Genomic DNA, 19,857 nt, shown 5'->3' on the forward strand with positions numbered 1-19,857 from the left:
TTCACTCAAGAATGTGTCTTTATTGAAGAATTTGTAAGAAAAAAGGATGAACCCTCTGTAAAAAGAGGGGAATGTGGCCTCCAAACAGCAGGGAGGCAGGAGACCTGGGTGGCTTCCCAGAAGTCAGTGTTTTCAGCACGACGGGCTCCCCTCTCCCGGCAGCACTAGACATGTCACACTACCCACCCTCCCCCCTCTCCTCCCGCCCCACAACCCTGGCCCCCCACAGCCAGGTACCAATGGCTTTCTGAAGGCCCAGGGGTAGATGTGCCAGGCTTGCCTCTTACTGGGTCAAAGTGGGTTTTGCTTCGGAAATTCAAACAGGAATGTAAAATGGTTGAGCTCTTTCTAGTCCAACTAAGGATGACTACCTCCATCCCCTCTGAAGGGAAAGGGAGCAAAGGATTTCCCTCCTGAATTTCACACTTGTGGGGTAAATGGACTATATCATAGTCTAGCATGGAGAATGGAAACAAGGTTAGAAGAATATATAACATCCGTGTTAAAGAGTCACTGAGGAGTCCTAGAGGGCAGAGGGAGCACTGAGGCTTTCTGATTCCAGCCAGTGCTCCTGCTGGCAGTCCTGAAGTACTGGGGACGGTCATTCCTCTCCAACTGGGAGATTGTCCTCAATCCGCCTGATGAACCTCATCCGGATTTCTGTCACGCCGTCTCCTTTCAGGGTGTCCTGGACAAACTTGGCCTCCACAGCCATCTGGACCTGGGGGACAGTGGGAAAATGAAGGGTGACTGCCTAGCCACAGCCTCTGGGGAGCCTCTGGGGATAGGGCTACATAATTGGCTCATCCACAGCAGCCAAAATAGGGGACTGGTTTCCACAGGACAAGACTGTCAATTCCAATGTTCTCCTGTAGAAGGCAGTGGCCCCGACCCATAAGGAGAGACTTAGCAGAGAACACACCGGGAGTGAGACTGTCACCAAATAAGCCAATCTGGGAATGGATGCTCTGGGCTTTGGTGCTGACAGCACCGTCTCAGTCTAGCAGGGAGGATCACCATGTGGAGACATCCAGCGCACGTCCTATACCCAGCAGCATCACCATCTCAGGCAGCCAAGTATCAGGAGAGCCAAAGGCCTTTCTTCTCTCTCTCTCCCTCTCATTCATTCAAGCATTTATCAAGCCCCTACCACATTTCAGGTGACCCAGAAGGTAAAGAGCTGTACTCACCATCTCCAAAGCGCCCCGCAACACCCCACACAAGAGGTTGGAATAAATAAGGGATGAGTGGTTATCAGGAAGTTCTACAAAGTCCACCAAGGGGTTATTTTCCAAAATGAGGGAGAATTCGTCACCAGCTGGGCTCCAATTGGTGATGCTTGGAGTGATGCCCAAGTACATCTTGAACGCCACCTGTCAGGGGACACACAAGAGCACCATGGGAAGAGCGGTGGGGACTGTACGTAGGAAGGTGATGGGCTGGCAAAGGGGAACTAAGTGACTCAGAACAAAACTGTGGCTCTGCAAGACATTGAAGCTTTAGGCATTCAGGGCCAAAAAAAGGCATCTGTGCACAACTCCATACTCCTCTCCTTCAAGGTATCATATAATCAGGCAATATCCACCTGCACTTCGTAGCGGAAGGAAGCACTGGCCTTCTGATTAGGATGCCTGCCCTGAACCAGCATCTGAGTGCATAGAGGCCCCAACCCACCTCCCTGTGTGTCTGAGCCCTTCTTTTTGAATGGGAATACAGGTCACTGGGGCAGAATTACTCTGAAGACAGCCTTCCCTCTATCTACCCTCCTAAGTCCAAACCCTCACGAAACTCGCCAGCTAATCCTCTCTTGGATTTGGGCAAGATAACTGACACTACAATTCTATAGGAGTTTTATCATTTATTACTAATCCTACTAGAGGCCTGGGTCCGGCCGGCATTGGGGCCAGCCCGCAGGAGGTTGGCCGGCCTCACCCCTAATGGGGGAGGGTGCGATTGGGGGTGGGGCCAGCTCAGGGGAGGGGCCGATCTGGCCAGTTGGCCGCTGCAGTGCGCCTCATAGTGACCAGTCCTTCCAGTTGTTCTGTCGTTCAGGTCACTTGGCTTTTATATATATAAATATTATGTAACACTAATATTATTAATAGCAAACATTTACTATACCCACACTACATTAAGTGCATTCATTTTACCTGAATGCTCATATTCATTTTTTCATTTACCCCTTACAACCCTGTGAGGAAGCTCTTATTTTCTTCATTTTAAAGATGAGGTAACTGATAATTAAAGAGGTTAAAATAAGTTACCTAGGAACTAATAAATATTGGAGCCAGAATATGAAGCCAGGTGTGTCTATATTCTTTTTTTAAAAAATATATTTTTATTGATTTTAGAGAGGAAGGGAAAGGGAGAGAGAGACAGAAACATCAATGATGAGAATCACTGATCCGCTGCCTCCTACATGTCCCCCGGGCATCAGCCCTGACCGGGAATCAAACTTTTGACCTCCTGGCTCATAGGTTGATGCTCAACCCTTGAGCCACACCAGCCAGGCCAGGCCAGGTGTGTATTTTTAACTGCCATGCTACTCTGCTACATCTTCACAGTTGAGACCTGGCTCTGATTTCAGTGGGGCTTTAATACACAGGGATCATCCCAACTACTCCTCCCTTTTCATAATCTGTGCTATTCGCAAACCATCAGGAGGGCTTCTTTGGCCCAAACAGCTGCCTAACTAGTCTTTTGGAATACTAAGGGTCTCTCTAAGGGAGACAGAGAGAGTAGACAATCCTTCCACCCAGGATAATGACCTTGGCAATGACATCTGCAGTTTCCCGAAAGTCATGGCACTTCCCCACATTTGACCGTGCCAAGAAATCTTCAATCAGTCGAACTCCAATGTTATAGCCCCTGGGAAGGAAATGAGAGAACAGGCTGTATTACAGAATCTGAGTGTTTTATATACTATATAATAAAAGGCTAATATGCAAATTTTCCCCTTGGGAGTTTGACCAACCGGGTGTTCGACCGCTCACTATGATGTGTGCTGACCACCAGCGGGCGGTGCAGAATGAAGGAAGGCCCCAGCTGGCAGCCAGCAGCCAGGGGAAGAAAGGCCCTGGCTGGCAGCCAGAAGGCCCTGATCGGCCCTGATCGGCCCTGATCGCTGGTCAGGCCTAGGGACCCTACCTGTGCATGAATTTCGTGCTCTGGGCCTCTAGTCTGTATATAAGGCTGTTGGTGGTAAAAGAAAAATAGAGAGAATTCCAAAACATCCCAATAAATGAGCTCAGTGGAAACCAAAACGTTGGTTGTAAGAGTGACGACCCTGTTCTGAACTCCAAAGGACCAGGTAGGTTCATGTTCTACGGAGCCCCATTCTTGCTGCTCCCACAGAGCAGCGCACTCACATTTTGTCCAGCTGTTTATTCACATCTTCGTCATTTTCATAGTCCTTGCATAGTTGGGTGACCAGAGCCCCATAGGTCAGGGTGAAGAGCTCAGAGCTCTAAAAGAGATTCAAAACACAGTCAGGACACACAAAGAGAAAGTTTGATGAGAGTCTGGACTGGCCTCAATGCAACTGTCAGGATTCAAAGGAAGGTCACTGTGTCTGGTGGGAGGGAACATCCCCCCCTATGGAGTGGTCAAGGAATCTGGCTCCCCAGAGTCAACGTGGCAGGGCCGCAGCCAGACCCACTACAAAACAGGCTGTAAAAGGCACTCATACACTGAGCAGTCACTTTCCAACACGCCGAGGGAGGCTTCTGCAAATCCAGAACCACTACAGCTCCCAAGCCTAGGCTCCAGGCACCAGAATCTGGTGTGGGAGCAGCAGGCATTCACTAGCTCCTGTGAGAGACAAGCCCAAAGCAGACATTTACAAATTACCCTCTGTGGGTTGGCAAGTGTTGACCAAGGGACTCCCCACCCCCAAGGCCCCACCCAGGAACAGCAGAGGACCCAAGGGGCCCTCTCCATGGGGAAGGAAGGAAGTCTAAGATGAAATCCACTGCATGATGATAACCCCTCTTCTAAGGCATGGGAAAAATCATGTTCCTTTTAACACATAGATAGAATGTTTCCAGGAAAGGGGATACAGAAACTCTTTCCCAGATAAGGAATCCTGTCACCTTCCTACCAAGAAACAGAGAGATGTGGAAGGTAAAAAGAAGTGCAACAGGGGAGGGGTCAAGGGGGGTAGAGAGGGAGACATCTGTAACACTTTCAACAATAAAGATAAATTTCAAAATAAATAAATAAATAAATGAAGTACAGAACCAAAGACTAATAAAAGACAGAATAACAGCAGCAAGTTGGGGGAAAGGCATTATCAGAGTTAAACAAAGTGAGATACATGTGAATAGTATATTTGGACCAATGGATTCACACAGATACGAGGCTAAAAACATAAGACTGCCACTCAACCACTCCCTTCTGAAGGGAGGCTTGACAAACTGGGAGCAGAGCATCGTTTTGTCTTTCAGTATTCTGGGGAATAAAGTCCAAGTCAAGTTAAGACCCAGGCTCTCAGGACCCAGTGCTCCTCACCTCATCCCCAAGGCAAGAATAATATATGAGTGCCTTTTGCTTCCATACTGTATTCTATTTTTCATCACCTCATTTTCTACCCCACAATAATTCTGTAAAGCAGAAAGGGCAGGAATTAATCTCATTTTAGAGATGAGGAAACTGAGACTCAGAATGGTTAAGTAATTTTCCCAAGGACAAACAGCTCATTATTGACAAAAGAGTATTTTTGGAGGACAAAAACCAAGAGTTTCTAAACCAAAGTTCATTCTACACACTGTTCCCCAAAACTGCATTAATAACCCCCCTAAAACAAAACAAAACATTTAGCTGGACTAGGAAGTCAAAGAGAAGCAGTTTCAGAATTAGGAAGTCCTTTGAACTCAACTAAAACAGCCAGATCAGGGTATCTCCAAGAGACCATTTACCAACGACGGCAATTTAAGAGAAGCTATTGAGGAGGAGAATGATTTTTTTCGTCAGGTTAAGGTTTGGCACTAAATGACTTGGGCATGAATGGATGGAGACAATCCAGCAGTAACCAGTCCACAGAATTGGCATCGCTGCATTAAGTCAAGAGCGCTTTCCTTCCATTATTAATGAGCCCAGCCCACCGTGATGCCAAGTAACAAGCACATCGTGATGTTATCAAGCTCCTTATAGACGCAGCAGCCCCCTAGATACTGATGAGAAAAATCAAGGTCCCAGACAGATCGGTGCACGGTCACAGAATCAATGTTCCTGGGACATGGGAATGGGATCCCTGACCCAGGCTCTCTGTACCCTCTGATTTGCAAGTCTGTCTCCATCTCCCACTGTGAACCAAGCCTATCTGGAACAGTGTGCAACGTAAGTATGTAACTTAAAGGTCTTCATACTTTAAAAATAGGAATGGGGCTGTGGTATAGCAAAGAATCATTCGCCCTAGCTAGTTTGGCTCAGTGGATAGAGCTTCGGCCTGCGGACTGAAAGGTCCTAGGTTCGATTGTGGTCAAGGGCACATGCCTGGGTTGCGGGCTCGATCCCCAGTGTGGGGCATGCAGGAGGCGGCCAATCAATGATTCTCTCTCATCATTGATGTTTCTATCTCTCTCTGCCTCTCCCTTCCACTCTGAAGTAAAAAAAAAAAAAAAAGAACAGGAGGAAGTAAGGATAAGCCATAAAGATAATATCCTGGTGAAAAATTCTAGGAAAGTGTAAAGGCCCTCAGGTGGGAGTATGCTTGCCACGTCTGAGAAACAGGTGGGAGACTAGTGTGATGAGAGAGTGAACAGCCCTGGCCGGTGTGGCTCAGTTGGTTGGGCACTGGCTGTCCTGTGCACTTTGGGGTTGCCAGTTTGATTCCCAGTCAGGGCATATGCCCAGGTTGCGGACTCTGGTAAGGGGCGTGCAGGAGGCAGCCAATCGATGTTACACTACCATATCAATGTCTCTCTCCCTCTCCCTTCCTCTCTCTCTGAAAATTAGTACAATTTTTTTCTTTTATTTTTTATTTATTTATTTTTAATATATTTTATTGATTTTTTTTTACAGAGAGGAAGAGAGAGGGATAGAGAGTTAGAAACATCGATGAGAGAGAAACATCGATCAGCTGCCTCTTGCACACCCCCAGCTGGGGATGTGCCCACAACCAAGGTACATGCCCTTGACCGGAATCGAACCTGGGACCTTTGAGTCCGCAGGCCGACGCTCTATCCACTGAGCCAAACCGGTTTCGGCAGTACAATTTTTTTCTTTTAAAGAAAGGAGTGAACAAAGAGAGCTGGGGAGGAAGTCAGAGAAATATAGGGGAGGTTGCAGAGTCTGAAGACCCGGGTTTTCATTCCTGTAACCCTTATAACAAAAGATTCCATGGGACCATAAAGGTCAGCTATTCAACCAGTCCAGTTTCTTCACTGATCATAAGCAGCACATTCTCCCTCCCAACAGAAATATGAATCTCTTCTACTTTACAATTGCTTTAATTATGTTCAATAAGAATGGTCATTAACATTTATAAAACTTTATTTATCATCATTTTATAGATGACAGGTTAAGTAACTAAGACTCAGTTTTCTTTTCTTTCTTTCTTTCTTTCTTTCTTTCTTTCTTTCTTTCTTTTTTTTTTTTTGTTAATCCTCACCTGAGGATATTTTTCCCATTAATTTTTTAATGGCAGCACTCAGAATTTCAGAGCGTGGAAGGGACGGAGGGAGAGGGGGAGAGAGAAAGAGAGACTGATCAGTCGCGTCCTGCAGACACCCCAACCAGGGCCAGGGATGAACCTGCAACCTAGGTACGTGCCCTTGACTGGGGCTTGAACCCACGACGCTTTGATGAACAAGACCATGCTCCAACCACTGAGCAACACTGGCCAGGGCTGAGATGCAGTCTTCTCATAGTTGAGCACTGTCTCATAAAAACTCATGTCGGGGACTCTTCCCCCTCCCTACATGGGAGTCAGTTCTGTGGGACTCTTTCCCTCTCCCCATGTGGGAGTCTGTACTTGTTCGTCAATAAATTTCCACCTTTGCAATAAAGAAACAACTCATGTGACCTTGCCCTAACCGGTTTGGCTCAGTGGATAGAGAATCGGCCTGCGGACTGAAAGGTCCCAGGTTTGATTGTGGTCAAGGGCATGTACCTTGGTTGCGGGCACATCCCAAGTAGAAGGTGTGCAGGAGGCAGCTGATCGATGTTTCTCTCTCATCGATGTTTCTAACTCTCCTCTCCCTTCCTCTCTGTAAAAAATCAATAAAATATATATTTTTAAAAACAACTCATGTGACCTTAATCCATTCCTTAATACCTCTGAATATCAATTTTTCCCATCTATACAATGACAACAATACTGTCTGCCCTTCAAGGTTACTGTGAGATTCCAACAAGATGCTTGTCAAGTGCCTGGGGCATAGTATGAACTCAAGTAGATATTTTTATTCTTAAACTGGTTCTCTGTGGTGTGGTGTCAGAGAGCACCCTGAATTAGGCTCAAAGAGGGAGATCTTGATCCACCTAAAGAACTTTGTAGCAACCAATAAGGCAAGTAGAAAGAATATTGGGTTGTAGTCAGAAGACCTCCTTCTGGGTCTGAGCTTGCCACTTACTAGATGTGAGACTTTAGGTCAGTCACTTCACGAAACCTCAATCTCCTCACACAGAAACAGCAACAGGAGAATCTGTCATGCTCATCACAGGGCTGTTGGGAGGATCTAATGAGATAATAGACTTAAATATGCTTTCTTTGCGACCAACAAACCACAGGAGTGGTTTCACACTGGCATAGACAGTGTGATCTCCAAGTTCTTCTCCAAGGACCTCAGGTACAACCTGAGCAGAGTAAGCTAAGCCAAGCCCCACACTCAGATGAGCTACTGCACTTGATAGTTTTCAGAAGGTTTTTTACTTAGCACCTCCAAAAAAAACACCATATCTCCTTTAAGGGGGCTGATTTTTGGAGTTAATGCTAAAAGAGTCACACTTAACTATTTTTGTCAACAGAAGTAATCTAGTGTGACTGCCCCAGCCGCTGGAGAAGGAAGGTCAGTTAACAGGACAGAGTCCACCTCTCTCTTCCTCTCCAGACTCCTGTCATGGAGATTCTGAGTGCTGCTGTTAAGTAGTAATTCACCTGAGCAGCTGGGGTTGGGTTACTAGCAACACAACACAAAAGAAGGGCAGGCCTGATTGTCCATGAGATTCAAGAACCAAACACTATGCAGACACATGAAGGCTAATATCTTTACTAATAAAAATGCTAGCTGACATTTACTGAGTGTCAACTATTTTCTTCTTTTTAAAAAAATATTTTTGTTATTATTATTTTTTTTTTAGAGAGAGAGAGAGAGGAGGAGGGAACGGGAGATAGAGAAACATTGATGTGAGAGTGAAACATGGGTCGGCTGCTTCCTGCATGCCCCCCACCAGGGATCAAGCCTGCAACCTGGGCCTGTGCCCTGACTCGGAATTGAACTATCCTGGGACATCACTTTGCATGCATTATCTACCTCAATTAATACTCAGAACATCCTTATGATATGGATACTATTGTTACCTTTTTAAATTTATTTTAAAGCTGGTAAAACTGATGTTTAGGACAATGAATAAACTTGCCCAAGGTCACACAAGCAAGCAGGAAAGTCAGGACTCAATCCCGGACAGTACTGTACTCCTATGTTGGTATCTTTCCGACTCCCTCATAGATTATGTGCCTCTCGAATTAAGGACTAGTACTTCATCTCTGCATTTCCCCCAACACCTAGCACAGAGCTTTCCATAAAGGTGGGACTCAAGAAAGGTTTGCCGGACAAATGGCTGTTTCTGTTTGCACAACTAAAAGCAGAGATCTAGTTACTTGGGCATATTAAACCTTGAAGTCTTGAAAGGTTTAAGTGGGAACACAGCAATTAGAAGACTGCTGATTGCAGAAGATTGAGCTAACTGGGAAGGCCTCTGCTGGAGGTGAGGACTCCCCAAGCAGAGAGAAAAGGAGCATGTGAAAGCCAGGTGGCTACAAAGAGCATCATGTGACAAGCGCCAAGTAGGTACCAGTAGGAATGGAATGAGAGGACACACCAAACCTTTGTGCCATTCATTCAATAAATACAGACGGCCTAGTGCAGTGGTCGGCAAACTCATTAGTCAACAGAGCCAAATATCAACAGTACAACGATTGAAATTTCTTTTGAGAGCCGAAAACCGACTTCTGCGCATGGGCCACGAAGTTTCAATCGCACTGTACGTGCACGCCCGCACGTGGTATTTTGTGGAATAGCCACACTCAAGGGACCAAAGAGCCTCAAGTGGCTCGCGAGCCGCAGTTTGCCGACCACTGGCCTAGTGCAAGGCATCATTCAGTTGCCGAGAATGGAACAGTGAACGAAAATTCCTATTCTCACGGAGTTTATATTCTCATGGGGGAGACTGAAAATATATAACTAAATATATCATTTATAACGAAATACTTAAAACAAAATACAGTGCCATGAAGAAAAACAGCAGAGTAACAGAACAGAGAACTAATCATGTGATCTGGGAAAGCCTCTCTGAGGAGGTGACGTTTGAATAATTGTGCATGAAGCGAGTTCCAAGCAGCAACAGCCATTGCAAAAGCTTTGAGGCAGGAGTGTGCTGTAGCCCCCCCCCATAACTCCCTCCCTTCAAAAAAGCTGAGTGAATATTGAGGTTGGAAGTGAAGACTGCAAGTTCCTACTGAACTCATATTAAATATTTCAATATTGATTTCAGGTTAAAAAAACAAGTACAGCCCTAGTTTGGCTCAGTGGATACAGCGCCCGCCTGTGCACTAAAGGGTCCCAGGTTTGATTCCGGTGTGCAGGAATCCAAGGGGGCGTGCAGGAGGCAACCAATCAATGATTCTCTCTCATCATCGATGTTTCTCTCTCCCTCCCCCTCCTCTCTCTGAAATCAATAAAAATATATATTTTTTAAAAGTACAAAATAAATGCAAGTTATGAAAACTAAGCAGGAAGACCTCTCACATCTGCTCATATCTTAAGGAGGAGAAAACATTTACCATGCCCCATGCAATTTACACTGAATTCTAACTTAATCCTAGGTGGGCATTATTGTCTCCATTTTATACATAAGGAAACTGAGGGTCCATTAAGAAAGACAGAATTCCAACCAATGCTCATGCTTTTCTCCCTACATGACAATTTCCTAGTAAAGCATTCTCTTTTTCTTCTTTATTTAAACTACTGATATTTCCTCCAAAACAGGAATTCTTAACCTTGTAATCCACGGAGTATTTTCAAATGTAATTAAATGTCCGTGTATATGTTCTTCTATTTAATATTTCTGAGGAGAAGACCCATGCTAGGTATCACCAGCTTCTCAAAAAGGGGTCTGATTGGAGAAAAAGTTAAGTCCTCCTCAGGAGTAACAAGGTCTCCTGCAGCACATGCGAAGGTGTGAGGGAAGTTGAATCATCCCCTCTAGAGCTAAAGGTCAACAAAAGGCCCCTGACCTGCCCAACATGCAACCTTGAATACTCAGTTTTTAAGTTGGAAAACAAAGAAAGGCAGCATGGGGAACTGGAGGAAGTAAGAATATGCCAAAGAAAAGAAACACTTGTCAAGAAGTCCCCTTACTTTGGAGAAAAATGTTATCTACCTTACTTTCCAGGCCCAGACCCCATCCACAGGCAAACTTTATGGGACCCTATGGTGTCCCACTCTTCCCAGGGCAAGAAGAGAACCTCCCCTACCAGAGGGACACCACTTGGCGCCTTCTCTGGCCCACCTCTTACTCCACGGAACAGAAAGCTCCCTTCTGACAACAGCAGTATCTGAGCATCTCTTACAACTCCAAGGCAAGTGTGAGAGAGCATGGTCTGGAAGTCGGAAGCATTAGCTTTGGAGTTAGAGAGACAGGGGTTCAAATCCTAATTCTTCCTAGCTGTCAATTTGGGCAAGTTAGGTAACCTCTCTGAGCTGTGAAATGGCAGTAACTGCATCCACCGGAGAGGATTATTTTGCGGATTAAGTGAGATAACACACCGAAAGTGGCTGGCCCAGGGCCTAACACAAGAGTCATAAGGGCCCATGACTGTTATTACCGTCGCTGTTGTTGGCCTAGCACACAGTTGCTCCGCTGCACTCAGGCGGGGGGGGGGGGGGTCTCTGAGCCACTCCAGCGGCCCTCCAACCGGCCCCAGGCCCGGGACGCCCCCGGAGGGACTCTCCCCTCTCAGCCCACCAAGCAGCGCCTCCTTCCTCCAGCGGAACCACCTCCTCCCAGAGCTCAAAGGAGGACCTTTCCCAACTGCGCTCCAAGCCAGACCCCTTCCCCAGAACGCCTCTATTCTGCCCCGCCCGCCGAAGTCACACGCTCCAAGTTACCATTTTCTTGCTCTCAGTGCCACGGTTCGCCTGCCTCGACATGGTGCCGGAAGCCCCAACCCACCTCGCCACAGGCCCACTCAGCGACCCCTTCTAACAAGGTTTAACCCAACCACGGCCCCTCCGCCTTCCGGACTGACCAGCACCGACACACCGCGCCTGCGCGGCCTGCCGCGGGGCACCACGGGACTCGTGGTCCGGCCGACGAGGGTAACTGCCCCCTCCCTCCCATAAATGTCGGACTACAACACCCAACAGCCCCTCTGGCAGCACCGCCCCTTAGTTCAGCTGGACTACAACTCCCAGAGTACTTCGCGCGCGGTTAATTTGCAGAGCCCGTCTTCCCCTGGGCTGCATACTGGCCACTGGGTGGCGTCCACACCTTACGGTAATTCTGTATCAACCACATACTTCCCCCCTTCCTCCCCATACCCCAGCCCCCACTCAGATATGCTCCGCAAATTCCTCTCTCGCCGAGTTTGGTCTCTCGGAAAGTCCCTTTTTCCAACTAGCTTCTTATGCTATTGCTGCAATTCAGAGCTAGAAGATCCCAGGATGTCACAAAAAACTAGCAATGGCTCACATGCAAATCTCTCTCCTTCACTACAAAAATATTTAATGACCACCTACTATGTGTCAAACATTCTGCTAGTGGCTTTCTCTTCAAACTGCCGTCTGTCCCCAAACTCCAAACGCAGCCAGCATCTGCATCCTACCACCTGTACCCTGTGATGGACTATCCAGTGTATTCCATAAAGTTCAGGTCACATTCTTCTGGCTCCCTCCCTAGAACAACTGCCTGGCTTCCAGAAAAGATCACCAGTGTTGGTGGCAGCCAGTCTGGGTTATGATTCCAGTTTTGCCATTTTAGGCAAGTTACTGGATCTCTCTCAGTTGTTATGAAGACTGGTGAGCGGCGTATACAGAGCACTGGGACACAAAGTGTGTATTCCCTTTCTTCTCGCCACTCTCAAAAAAAAAAAGAAAGAAAGAAAGAAAGGAAGAAAGAAAGAAAGAAAGAAAGAAAGAAAGAAAGAAAGAAAGAAAGAAAGAAAGAAAGAAGGAAGGAAGGAAGGAAGGAAGGAAGGAAGGAAGGAAGGAAGGAAGGAAGGAAGGAGAGGAAGGAAGGAAGGAAGAAAGAAAGAAAGAAAAAAGGAAAAAGAAAGAAAACAAAACAAAAAACAGCCCAAGAAACAGGTCCCAGAAACACCAGGGAATGTGTTGGCCACACCCGCATCCATCACCAAGGGGAAGTCCTACTGTCCCTGACCAGAGCTCTTTGGTTTCAGCTCCAACAATTCCTCCCTGGCTGGTCAGTTCTGAGGGGCAGGGCTGGAGTAGCTGAGTACCCTCTCCTCATGTAGGCCTGACTCTGCAGAAGCTGAATTCTAGCCCCTAACCCTCATCATAGCCAGCCTGTCCAGACTTGAGCGCTCAGCTGCTCAGGCTGAAAGCTAATGCCCAGGATTCCCCTGGTCTCCCCTCAGGGTGCAGGCCAGATCGTTATGATACCCTGCTCCCTGTGGCACAGACACTCTGGGGCCTCCCGAGAGGCAGTGCCCCTCGATTCTCTCTCCTGTGTCAGTGCTTAGGGGAGAGGGCCACGGGCTGAGGGTTCTGGGAAGGAACATGGGGGTTGGGGGTAGGGAAAGCAGGGGTCAGCAATCCCCAGAGGCCAGCACAGCCAGAGAAGAGCATCCCGAACTCCCAGGAGAGAGGACAGCTGAGGTGAAAGCTGCAGTTGGCTGGCCTGCCTGTTGGTCTGGGCTCCTCCCTGCCGGCTGCCTTTGGCTGCCCACAGAAACCTGAGTCACAGTCACGGCCAGCCACCCGCCCCACCCCACCCAGCCTGCTGTCAAGCAGGGAGCTTCTGGAGAGACTGGAGGTGGAGCCCCTCCTTGCCTGTCTTTCAACCTCTGAGATTCTTCCTCTCTGTCTGTGAATCCTTTTATTTTATTGTGTGTGTGTGTGTGTGTGTGTGTGTGTGTGTGTGTGTGATTCCTCCTCTTGGCGTCTTTTTTGGGGGGACTCTTCGAAAGTGTCATCAATCTTAAATTGAGGGTGGGGCAGGGTCCATCTCAGGCTGATCTATAGGGTCTCCTCCTGGCTTACATGAGAATTTAAAAGCTCCTTATACTAGTAAGCTCTGGCCGGGTAGCTCAGCTGGTTAGAGCATTGTCCCTATACACTACGGCTGCAGTTCGACACCACCCCCACCACCCCAGCCTCCCCACCCCAGTCAGGGCACATATAAGAATCAACCAATGAATGCATAGATGAGTGGAACAACAAACTGATGTTTTTATCTCTTCCTCTTTCTCTCTCTAAAATTGATTTAAAAAATAAAAATAAATAAAGGCTCCTTAGCCACTCCAAGGGCTCTCAGTGCTGCTTCTATCATTTTCCCAAATCCCAATTCCTCCCCACCACCCCTCAGGGCCAGGATTTAGGAACACTGGGCATCCCTCCCCACCCTCATCTCCTTTTTTCTAGAAAAGAACACAGCAAGGACAACTTCCCCTCACTAGCGAAGGCTTTAGACAAGGACCTCTTCCCAGGAACCCAAAGGGTTGAACCTATTTAGTCTTGAATCTGAGTTTCTGCCCCTCCCATCCCTCTCTGTTCTTCTGCATCCCAAGAGCTGGAGAGAGGGAGGCCTATTGCAGCTGATATCACCAACATCCTTGAGGAAATTCTCCACCCCCAGCGCCAGGGAGTGGGCCCTAGAGGCTATGGCCCCCCAGGAAAGCAGTCTGGGTTGGAGACCCCCTTCGAGCAGTAGTACCTTGGGGGTGGGGTAGGCAAATCTGGTGTCTGTTCTTCCCTGCTGTCCCCACCCCAACATGAGGCCCCTCCCACTTCCTATTTTGTGGGTGTGAAGGCAGCCTCCAGGGCCTTGGTCTGATTCATAGCCCGGTGTCAAGTCTCCCACTGATTTCCTTCACCCCTCCTTCAGGCTCATCCTGGACCCTGCCTCCCCAGACCTACTAGTAAGAGGTTGTATGAACTCCTGCCCTCCTGTAAAAGGATCAGAAAGGGGACATATTTCTGATCCTCATGTAAGGACCTGCCCCGGAGCCCAGGCTGTGGTGAGACCAACAGCTCATTCATGCCTGTTTCTGTACAGGGGGCGAGCCCTTGGCGGTAGGGCAGGCACTGGAGGGGCCACAGAGTTCCCTGTCCCTCATCTAAGAGGTCAGGGCAGCCTGTTCGAGCTTTAGCTCTGGATGTTGCAAGTGACCCCACTCCAGGATGTTTCATATTTGGGGGGCAAATGGGGGCCCTCAAGCACTGTCACTCAGCCCCAAACTCAAAGAGAGATGCCCACTCTAAACCTTCTCAGTGGCCGAGGCCTGGCATCTGCCAGGGATCCTGGTCAGTTAGGGGGAGAATGAAGCGAAGTCCACTCCATCTATGTCTTCTGATGGCAGCAACCTCAGGACAGGTACTCTCCAGGATCCATCCTCCCAGTACTCACTGTGGACTCCTCAGCATGCAGGAAGCCGCACCACTAGCATCTTGGGGGGGGGGGGTGCAGATGCCCCCACCCTCAATCTGGGGAAGGGTTCCTTCCCCTTGGCTCCATTGATGTTTTGAGGCCTGATGATTCTTTGTTCTGGGGGAAGTCCTATGCATTGTATGATGTTCAGTGGCATCCCTAGCATCTAAGCACTGGATTTCAGTAACACCCCCAGCTGTGACAACCAAAAGTGCATCTAAACATTGCCAAGTGTCCCCTAGGAGAGTGGTCGGCAAACCATGGCTCAAAAGCCACATGCGGCTCTTTGGCCCCTTGAGTGTGGCTCTTCCACAAAATACCACGGCCTGGGCGAGTCTATTTTGAAGAAGTGGCATTAGAAGTTTAAGTTTAAAAAATTTGGCTCTCAAAAGAAATTTCAATCGTTGTACTGTTGATATTTGGCTCTGTTGACTAATGAGTTTGCTGACCACTGCCCTAGGGGGGTAAATTGCCTCCTATTGAGAATCACTGATGGAGGCTAATACCATACACTGTCTCTTTGCAGTGAGTTCTGCAAAGTCAATCTCAGATCATTAGACACAACAGAGGATTTCCAGTTCTATAGTACTGCTTACCCTTCTCCTTCTGAAGAATCTCCATGTAGATCAAGCATGTCAAACTCAAAGGCTAACACAGGCCAAATAAACAAGGTTTATGTTCATGTGGGCCGCAAAAAAACAAAAGCTTCAATTTTCATAGCAAGATAGGTTTATCTAAATAGAGACATGCTGAATAGAAAGGGCTGAAATAAATGAGTAATCATTAACATAAAATAATAGAACATTTTAATAAAAATTAATATTTTTTTCTTGGACATTAACTTACCAGACACTGAATAACTACACGAATTAATAAGTGTGATACAAGTAAACTTATTTTTCTTGATCTCTGAAAGCGAAATATTTCCTGTTGCGCACACCAAACAAGTCAGTTTAAGACTAATGACATAGCAATCAGCTGCTAAAATATTCCTTGCTAGTATTAGTGAAATGTTGCGCCTGCACATAAGGCGCATAAGGGAAATGAATGCAACACAATTATAGTAATCAGTCATTAGCGAACGTTGTAGTTTGTTATTATTATGTATATCAGGATATTGTAAAAATTAAGTTATGAAATTTTTATTAAAAAGTTTCTTATATATCGTTATATTGGCTGGGCCACAAAAATATTCGTCGTGGGCTGCGAGTTTGACATGCTTGATGTAGATTGTAATGTCAAGCTCATTCATGCCTATTTCTGTACAGGGGGCCTGTTTCTGTACATTCAAATCCATCCCTGGCCTATCTTTTCATTTTTAGCTACCATTTCCCTTTCATTCTTCTTGAGCTCTAGTCAATGAGGGTATCTCACTACTCCCACCTACTAGTATATGTCTTTATCCTTGCAGTCAGCTCAAGATCAGAGGTGGGGCTGGGGAAAGATCCATCAAAGAGGGCTCTCCCCCTCTTGGATTCCATTAATGAATTCTCCTGAGTCTAGTTCACTACTTGACTCAAGATGGGCCTGTTCGGCTGTGGAAGATGCGAGCCTTGAGGCCTCTCTGACCTCATCCCCACTGCCCACATGGTCCCCTCACCCTCACCCTGAAGAGGGAGTAACTTGACAACAAAGATGGGGAATCTGCTCCTCACCATAATTTGCTTTCACCTTTGAAACCCCATCATCATCATCATCGTCGTGCTGATTTATTAAGCATTTCCTATGTACCAGGCTCCATGCTAAGCCCTTCATCTGTGTTACAGTCTGTAACCTTTATAACCACCCCATGAGACCTTATGATACCATTATTTTCCTGACTTTATAGGTGAGCACACTGGGTTTCAGAAAAGTTAAGACACTGGCATAAGGTTACCAGCTTCATCCGCAGGCCTTCTATCATCTAATGATTTGGGGCTGGAGGGGGAACTATTCCTTCCCCATCCCCTCCCCAGAGGGTTCAGGTCCCCAACTACTCACTCTTAGGTTGCCCCGAGACCCAGACCCCTTTATCTCCACCCTCCCCCTGGAAATGGCTGCTCTCTGGAGATGCTCAAAGGAAGGAGACACTGGCAAGAGGGACAGGAGGACAACAAGTCACCGGGCCTCATCTCTGGACAATGGAGAACTGGAGAACTGACCTTCTAGAGGTCAGGACAAAGGGCAGGGCTGGGGTGGGCAGGCCCGGTTGCACCTCCTCCCACCCCTGTCAGTCTCTGCAGCACCACATCATCGATCCACCTTCCCAGCAAGCTCCGCCCCCCCCGCCCCCCTCCCCGTCTGCCCCGGCTGCAGCCTGACTGGGCTGCAAGCCCCACCTCAGCTGGCACTAACAGGAATTGGGGGACCCACTTCCGAGGGCTAGGAATCAGGGTTCCTTGGTGGAGGGGAGTCAGAAGGGGTCCAGTCCTTCCTTCATCAGGCCACAGGGGGAAAAATCCGAGGAGATTAAGGGGTCTGATGGGGGTGGGGAGGTTCTGGGCCAGGACCACCCAGTTTGGAGCTGGGAGGGACCCAGCGGATTAGAGACCTGGGTAAGCAGCGGTGCAGGCCTGTAATTACCCGAGAGGAGCGGGGAGGACACCACCATGGGATGCTGGAGGAAGGGCGGCGGCGCTCTCGGGCCTCCCCCATCCAGCCATAACCAGGGGAGAGGAAGCCTAGCTCTTTCAGGGGTCTCCCTGTGACCCCACTTCAGGTCTCCCGGCGTCCCCCGGGTGGATTTTGAGGTGGGTTTGGGAGAGAATTTAGGCTTGAAGCTACCGCCAGGGCCCCAGAGCCAGAGCTCCCAGGCTCCGAGGTGGGATTGGGGGCTCCCATCCCCGCTCCCCCCACTCCTAGCGGCGGGTGAGTCACAGAGCGCTCCCTACATAGTCTTCTCGCGCCGCGGCGCGTACCAAGGCGCGGCCGCAGGGGGAGGCAGCTCGATGGGGGTCCTCCCGGAGCCCTAGTGGCCCCGCAGCCGCGACCCCAGGAAAGGCGTCCGGAAGCTCAAGGCCCGGCGGTCCAGGCGGGGGCGAGGCGGGCGGGATGGGCGCGCGGCGGCTCGCTCCCCGGGCACCGCGGGGGTGACTCTCCCCGCGTCGCACTTGGTACGCGCCAGCGGCGAGGCCAGGCCCAGCCCGGGCGGTACAATAGGGTTGGGCCGGGGCCGGGACTGGGCCGGCGCGGGGCTGGGAGCAGGATCGCGGCCGGGCCATCAGACTCGGGGCGGCCGGCGACTCTGAGCCTCGCAGGCCCCAGCCGAGCCCGCCTCCACCTTGCCCGGAGCGCCCCCCACTCCGACGGTTGCCGCCTGGGCGGGCTGGGCGTGATGTGCCGCGGGACCCCCGTCCTGGCCGCCGGCCGCCGCCGCCGCCGCCGCTGAGACCCCCCAAGACACCCTAGTGACGCTGCAGCCATGGAGAGCGGCCCACATGCGGAGCCGGGTGCCGGCGCACCTCCAGGTAAGCCGGGAGCCACGCTGAGGCGACGTGGGGAGAGAGTGAGGGGCCTCGGGGAAGCCGAGGACGAGGCTGGCCCGCTGGGCGGGGACCCCCCCCCCCCCCCCCCCCGCGCCCTCCGACCACTTGAAGTTTAAAAATAAAGGTGCCGCGGCGGCGGCGGCGACTTGGGGTCACTGATGCATCTTCTGACAGCTACCCCTTCTCCCAACCCGAGCGCTGGGGCGCACTGGGCGGCGGGACCCGCGAGGACCCCGCCGCGGAGCCGTCGGGTGACCCTTCCGCCCCAGCCCAGTGCCACCTCGACTTCCCCGCCCCCACCCCCTTCCCAGCCACCCAGGCCCTGAAGATCCTCTTCTGCTGAGCGGGGGTGTCGGCCCGCGCTCTCACCCAGTGGGCACGTGTGACCCCAGCCTGAATGCGTGTGTTGAGGGTCCAGATTCTCAGGCCTGGAGCCCTGCATACCGAAGCGTAGGCCCGGCGCCCCCCACGCCCAGGCCCGGGCTCAGACCTCGCCCCCACCCCATCCCTCCAGCTGCCGCGCAAAGGGCCTGTTGCTGCTGCGGGCGGGCGGAGAGGGGAGGGAGGGAGGGGGAGGTCTCGAGCGGCGGCTGCCAAGTAACCCGCCGGATAAAGGCGAGGGGGAGGGGGAGGCAGCATTGTTTGGGGCGAGGGCGGGAGCTGGGGAGTGGGCCGTCTCCCCTGCAGCCTGGCTTACTCGGGAGCCCACCCAGCCCGATTTGGGGAGGAAGGGGACAGAAGAATCTGCTTATCCCACTCGTCCTCCTTCCCAGCCTCTCTGGGCCTCAGTCTCCCGCTGGAGAATGAGCTGAAGGCTCAAGGCCTGCACTCCAGGGACCTACCACATCATTCCTCAGCCTGAGACTTTGGATACATACCCCCTTACACACACATACTCTCTCTCTCTTTCTCTTTCTCTCTCTCTTTCTTTCTTTCTTCTCTCTCCAGGCCCCTGACCATCAAAGCTCTCCCTCCCCTCACCCCACCAACCACCAGCGCCCTGGACTTCTGCAAATCCCATTCGGATCTGAGAGCAGCTGATGAGGGGGTGGGGACAGATTTCTGGTTGGGCCTGGCGTTGGAGGGAGGGATTTCTCTTTCTTTTTCTTCCTGGAAGGGGAGGGAAGAGCATGATTACTGAGTACCCAAGTTCTGTTCCCACTGAGTCAGGGGGGAGGTGGCCCCATCCCCACACCTCCATAGAGTCCTAGAGCCTAATCCCATCGCCACCTCCCTGGCCCCTGGGGCGTGGGGCCCAGGATGAAACAGTGTCTTGGGTGTGGAGAGCCCAGGACAAGGTGGAGCCGCTTGGCTGTGGGTGGGCACCTCCCCATGCCAGTGTGGGTGCTTCTAGGGGGACCCTGTAGGCGTGGGAGCTGGAGGACGCAGAGGGCAGGCTATCAGACTGGTGTGGTTCGGAAGGTTTGTAGGCTGTGCTGTGAAACAAGGGTGCTTGGTTCTGCTGAGTCTGAGAAGGGACACGAAGCGAGGCCCAGCCTGGCTCCATTCCTTCTGGTGACTGGCCCTCTGCACCTCAGGGTCCCCATCTCTGGTGTGTTCATCG

The 19,857-nt window shown here is 50.1% G+C and overlaps 2 protein-coding genes across 11 annotated transcripts in view; one reads left to right on the plus strand and one right to left on the minus strand.

Annotated features, from left to right (window-relative positions):
- TRAPPC3 (trafficking protein particle complex subunit 3) overlaps positions 1-19,857 on the minus strand; it is a 22,861-nt gene continuing 3,004 nt past the window's right edge. The window contains exons 1-5 of one of the 6 annotated variants that reach the window (XM_054720483.1): positions 17,392-17,478; positions 3,369-3,466; positions 2,769-2,868; positions 1,191-1,373; positions 1-721 (exon numbers count right to left, since the gene is read on the minus strand). In XM_054720483.1, coding sequence (XP_054576458.1) covers positions 602-721; positions 1,191-1,373; positions 2,769-2,868; positions 3,369-3,466; positions 17,392-17,463 — 573 coding nt within the window. In that variant the 5' untranslated portion in view covers positions 17,464-17,478 and the 3' untranslated portion in view covers positions 1-601. The other 5 variants (XM_054720487.1, XM_008151127.3, XM_054720486.1 and 2 more) reach the window with 5 other exon arrangements.
- MAP7D1 (MAP7 domain containing 1) overlaps positions 17,971-19,857 on the plus strand; it is a 21,453-nt gene continuing 19,566 nt past the window's right edge. For 4 of the 5 annotated variants that reach the window (XM_028159996.2, XM_028159999.2, XM_028160001.2 and 1 more), the window contains exon 1: positions 17,972-18,275. In XM_028159996.2, coding sequence (XP_028015797.1) covers positions 18,230-18,275 — 46 coding nt within the window. In that variant the 5' untranslated portion in view covers positions 17,972-18,229. Of the gene's footprint in view, positions 18,276-19,857 lie in introns of all 5 variants that reach the window. The other variant, XM_054720481.1, reaches the window with a different exon arrangement.

Source organism: Eptesicus fuscus, chromosome 9 (assembly GCF_027574615.1).
Source record: "Eptesicus fuscus isolate TK198812 chromosome 9, DD_ASM_mEF_20220401, whole genome shotgun sequence".
In the NCBI taxonomy this organism is placed as follows: domain Eukaryota; kingdom Metazoa; phylum Chordata; class Mammalia; order Chiroptera; family Vespertilionidae; genus Eptesicus; species Eptesicus fuscus.